The sequence below is a fragment of the Vulpes vulpes genome, chromosome 5 (assembly GCF_048418805.1).
Source record: "Vulpes vulpes isolate BD-2025 chromosome 5, VulVul3, whole genome shotgun sequence".
Classification (NCBI taxonomy): domain Eukaryota; kingdom Metazoa; phylum Chordata; class Mammalia; order Carnivora; family Canidae; genus Vulpes; species Vulpes vulpes.
This window is the reverse complement of record NC_132784.1, coordinates 66,595,366-66,600,575: the sequence shown is the minus strand read 5'-3', so window position 1 is coordinate 66,600,575 and position 5,210 is coordinate 66,595,366. Positions and strand designations below refer to the sequence as shown.

The 5,210-nt window shown below is 56.8% G+C and overlaps 1 protein-coding gene across 5 annotated transcripts; it reads right to left on the bottom strand.

Moving 5' to 3' along the window:
* Positions 1-394: 394 nt before the first annotated feature.
* LOC112924174 (glutathione S-transferase P) lies at positions 395-3,613 on the bottom strand. 5 transcript variants are annotated; one of them, XM_072758510.1, is made up of 7 exons: positions 3,485-3,613; positions 2,821-2,965; positions 2,517-2,623; positions 2,323-2,410; positions 1,851-1,954; positions 859-966; positions 395-664 (listed from the first exon to the last, which is right to left on the bottom strand). In XM_072758510.1, exons 3-7 carry the CDS (start codon positions 2,607-2,609, stop codon positions 476-478), a joined length of 582 nt encoding a protein of 193 aa, XP_072614611.1. In that variant the 5' UTR covers positions 2,610-2,623; positions 2,821-2,965; positions 3,485-3,613; the 3' UTR covers positions 395-475. The 5 variants fall into 5 exon arrangements, with proteins under 5 accessions (XP_072614611.1, XP_072614613.1, XP_025860056.2 ...); XM_072758512.1 differs by having other exon boundaries at positions 2,930-2,965; positions 3,485-3,610; XM_026004271.2 differs by having other exon boundaries at positions 2,930-2,965; positions 3,339-3,492.
* Positions 3,614-5,210: the final 1,597 nt, after the last annotated feature.

The following is a 5,210-nucleotide window of genomic DNA, read 5'->3' as shown; positions in this document are numbered from 1 at the left end:
GAGACACAGGCAGAGAGAAGCAGGCTCCATGCAGGGAGCCTGATGTGGGACTCGATCCCGGGACTCCAGGATCAGGCCCTAGGCTGAAGGCAGGCGCTAAACTGCTGAGCCACCCAGGGATCCCCATAAGTTTATATAAGGGAGGCTTTTCTCCCTCTAGACTGTGGGCACCTCCAGGCCAGAAACCATAGTTAGTTTTCTTACTGGTATTTTTTTTTTTCTCTTTATTCCTGTTCCTGGAGTTCAGTAAACACTAGGTTGAGAACCCTAAGAAGAAACTCTGATGTGTTTTAGGATTCCAGCATCCGAATTGGCTGCCCCCTCCCTCCCCTGAACCTGACTGTTGAGGATCTGAGAGCCCTCCCCACAAGAAACTCGATGCTCACAACACTGCTTCTCACTTGAAAATTTTATTGGTCAGGGAGAAAGGAAGTCAGGCAGCCCCCCAGCTTCCCGCCCAGGGTTCTACAAGCTCTCACTGCTTCCCGTTGCCATTGATAGGGCGGTTCACGTGCTCGGGGGACGACAGGAATGCTTTGAGCTTGGGTCTGGCGCTGAGGCGCGCCACATAGGCCGAGAGCAGGGGGAAGGAGTCCAGGCAGTTGGGGGCCAGGACCTGGTGAATCAGCAGCAAGTCCAGCAGGTTGTAGTCCGCGAAGGAGATCTGCAGGGCAGAGGGCAGGGGGCCAGGGACTCAGCAGATGGGGGCATGGCGGTCAGCGGGGACAGGGAGTCTGAGCTGTTCCCTAAGTCTGCCTAGTTTTGCTGAGTAAAGCGTTTATGCGTTCCCTCTGCATCTATGTACCATCTTTAAGAAGAGAACGGTGCAGAGGGGGTAGGACAGGGTCAGATGCTCACCTGGTTGCCCACGATGAAGGCCTGGCCCCCCTCATTCTGGGACAACAGCGTTTCAAAAGGCTTCAGGTAACCTGGTAATGCCTTCACATACTCCTCCTTTCCTGCCTCCTGCCAGAAAGATACCGCTGCATGTTACCCTCCTGATCCTCACTGCTGCCTGCCCCAGCCCCTGCCCCAGCCCTCAGGTGCCCCTTCTGTTTGCCCCCCATTTCAGTGAATCACCACCCACCCAGGTCAGAGCCCTTGATGCTCCTCTGCTCACTCCTCAACCACAAGCCACTGCCACATCCTGTCCAGGTCAGCTGCTGATTCTTCTCTACACCATTCCCACTTTTCCACCTCTTCCATGATCCCTACTCCAAAAGCCTCAGAAGATCCTTCTAGACCTCACATTGGACACGGCTCTGCTTTGACTCCTCGGTGGCTCCCCCCACTCCCATCAGCGGTTATCCAACCAGCAGGATCAAGGCTCTCGGGGCCTGGACCGGTTGCTCATCCAGCTCCAGCTCCAACTCCTGACTTTCCCTCTCCCTCTCCTATAGGTACACACATGACTTGCCTCTGCTCTTCTGGTCCCAGATCCCCAAATGCACTCCATGTCTTCATACTTTATGCCGCTGGAAGTGCCAGCACTCCCTTTCAGGGGCTGGCTGCAGCTCCTCCTCCTCCAAGCCCTGCCCTCTGCAGACCAGGCTATCAGGAACCAGGTATGGCTCCTGCCCTTGCAGGTTGTGCCATTGCCCTCTACTTGACTGGGTCCACCCCCAGCAGTGAGGGTGAGGGCTAGGTCTCGTTCCTAACAGTTCCTGGTCCTTGGCACTGAGCCCAACCCAGCCCAGGGACCTTGACTCAGAAGGAAGGCTGGGCCAGAGCCACATGAAGGCTGAGAAATAGGGTGAGAATACAGGACACCTTTGTTCGCACCATCCCCATTCCCAATCCCCCCCACATTGTGCCCACCTCCCGTGTCTACACCCTGTGCCTGGGCTCACATAGTTAGTGTAGATGAGGAGGGCGTATTTGCAGCGGAGATCCTCCACACCATCGTTCACTACATCCAGCAAGGCCGCCTCCTGGTGGTCCTTCCCGTAGAGCCCTGGGTGGCAGGAGAGCAAAATGCAGAACTAGCCACCTGACACACTCCTGCCAGGCCAGGCCATTGCCTGTGGGCACAGCCAGGGGGTGAGAAGGAAGATGTGGCCAGAAAGGACAGTCCTGATGCATAGTACTAAGTGCTCAGAACTTAGCAAGAGCCAGTGTGGCAGTGCAAGGTAGGCAGACCTGGGGTTGACAGTGGGCAATTTATATAACCTCCTCATGCCTCTGTTGCCTCCATTCCATGGTGTTACCAGGCAGCTTGATTTAAGTGAAAGAGGTTCAGAGGGCAGGCACCAAGATGTGAGGGAACACTGGGCTGATGCTTCTCCACCCCTGCCCTGGGCCACCTGCAGCCTCAAGACTCACCAAGGGAGCGGCCCAGGTGTCGCAGGATGGCATTGGACTGGTACAGGGTGAGGTCTCCGTCCTGGAACTTGGGGAGCTGCCCGTACAGCTGGAGGGTGGCACAGCTCTGTCAGCAGTGCTGAGCTTGGCTGCCCCAGAGTGGCGTTGCCCCACAGTGGCCCAGCCCCTGACCCCCTCTGGGCACAGTCACTCACACAGGAGGCCTTGAGTGAGCCCTTCATCCAGGTCTCCATGGTCACCACCTCCTCCTTCCAGCTCTGGCCCTGGTCAGCCAGCAGCATGCGCATGGCCTCACAGCGCCCTGGGGGAAGGGGAATTGGCTGGTTGGATGTGTGCAGAGACCCCAGGCTCATAGCACCCTCGGGAGGGCCCATGGGGGCAGGGACTGCTCCAATGACCTCACTGGACTAGGGAGGGGATTAGCCACGGTGAGGAGGCTGGATACTCCAGCCTAGGGAGCTCAGGGGCACAGGGAAGGAGGCCCCAGCTAGTACCCACGTGATGGAGGGGTGCGGTGGAGGTCTTGGGCTCTCCCTCAGGGGGTAAAGGGGCGTGGGCTGCAGCCCCAACCTCTGTCTCCCTCAGCTCCCAGTCATGGGGCCCCTACCTCGAACAGGGAAGTAGATGATGGTGTAGGGTGGCACTGCAGCAGAGGGAGAGAAGTTTGTTAGAGGCCGGCGGAAGGATGTTACAGAGGGAGAGCGAGCACCAATCTGTCATCCCTGGAGCCTCATTTCCTGCTGTGCTCACCCCGGGACCCTAGGAGCCCGTCTCTGCACTGGAGGCGCCCAGCCCTCCCCGCTCCCCCCCAAGCCCCACCTGCACGCTGCTGGCCCCGTGGGCCCCCTGGATCCCCATCCCGGCGCTGCGGCGAGGGGCGGAGGGGGTGCACGGCCTTGCAGGGCCTTCCAGGAACTCTGACCCGGAGCCAGCGGTCCGGCCTCCAGCCGGGAGCATTCCGAGGACCCCGGGAGCACCAGCCCCTCCCCAAGCAGGCCCAGGCGGCAGGGACTCACTGGTTGCAGCGCGGGTGGCGGTGGCGGTGGCGGCGGCGGTGGCGGCGGCGGCAGAGCTCAGGCCCCGGCCAGGCCTCCAGCCTTATTAAGGGTCGTCCCTCCCACCCCGTCCCGTTCCGCCCCGTCCCGCCCCAGTGCTGACTCACCGCGCTCCGGAAGTCCGGCTCCCCACTCCCCTGCGGGACCCGAACCCTGCCGGCGCCCCCCGCCCCGCCCGAGCCCCCCGCCCCCCTGCGCCCGCCGCCCTCCCGCAGGACGTGCGGATCCTCGGCCTGGCGCTGGGGGCTCGAGGGCGGGGGCGGGGGCGAGGAGGAGGGCGGGGGGGGGGGGGGCGAGGGCGAGGGCACCCGCTGCCGAAGCTCCCAGGGGCCTTGGGGTTTGCCGATTGCAGCCTCTAGCCCTGCTTGGTTGTCAGACCTCAGAGGCACAAACCCTTTGTCCACCTTCACAACAGAACAGGCAATTATTTTACCAACAAATTGGGTTTATTCAGGAATAGCAAAGCAACATTATTGGAGACAGGCAAGCTGTGGTGAAACCCTGGGCGACGCCAGGGGGTTAGACAGAAACACCACCTGAGAAAAAGGAGGGAGTAGGGGGGGGCTGCTTTGAAAGGTCTACTGGAAGGCGGGAGGTGGTGAGTTGGCCGAGTTGTGACAGTTTCTCATTGGCTGGGCTTATTGGCAAAGGGGGAGAAAATCTCTATTTTCCTCCTGCTGGGGTAGTAGAATGGGAGTCTTCCCATTGCTGTCCACAGCTGACCAGGAGCGGTCCTAAGTGAGACACCCCCCCAGCCCCACCGCATTTTAAACGAGGTTTTCTTTATTCAGGTTTACATTTATCCCTTTTGATCAAGATCTTCCCCCCACCTGGCCCCAAGCATCCCTGATCAAGAGTCAGGTTTTCCAAAATTCAGCGACTTTTGTCCTTTGGTGCCAGGAAGGGCTCTTCTTGGGTGTCACGTCCCACATTGGAGGGAAAGTACACATATCCAAAACCCCTGAGGCTGCATTCAAGTAACAAGGAATGGTAAGACCGAGCACTCGGGATTTCCCATCTAAAGTCTTCATCTTTTCAAGGTCCTGCGCATTGTGAATCATCTCAAAGTGTTGAACAGCACCACCTTATTGGGTACATGTTTCTACAATGATTTGACAAACCATAGCTACAGAACTTAAAAGTAATTATACAGAGCATAGTTAAATTATACAAAGTATAATTAAGTGATACAAAATATAATTAAAGGCAAACATGACAATTCTAAATTGTAATGATGGTTCTGAGCCACTACCCTAAGCCTGAAGGTAGCTAATGAACACATGAAAGGACCACAGAGAATCAGGTGAAATTTACTTTAGCCAATGTGCTTGTTCTCTAATTTTGTGCAATCGGGTTTCACTTCATCTGAGTTTATCCGCATGTAGCTAGACATGCTTTATGCTATCACACAGACACAATCCAGGATTGTGCAATTGCCTCCAACTACCTTAGGCAAACAAATTGAGTTGGGGCTGTGGCTCTTTGGGCTGTGGAATTGGCCTGCCCTCTTGATGTTAGGGAGAGATTTCTAATCATGTTTTCATTGGCACTTATTTTGACCCTGGGGAGAAAAGTTCTTCCTGTGGAGGCAGTCCCAGAATCACGTCCATCTCCTGGGAACTCCCGTTCCAGGCAGCTGTGGAGAACCAATGGGGTAGACCAGTGAGAGGCTTCTGATTTGTTGTGGAAAGAAAATAGAATGGTAAACACAGCAAGAGCACATAGCCCTTTTTACCCTCCAGCTGGGACAATAAGTTGCCCTAGCATAGACATCATTGTCAAAACCTCCACATTTAGAGTAGCCAGGGGACATGCAGAGGGCTCCCTCATATG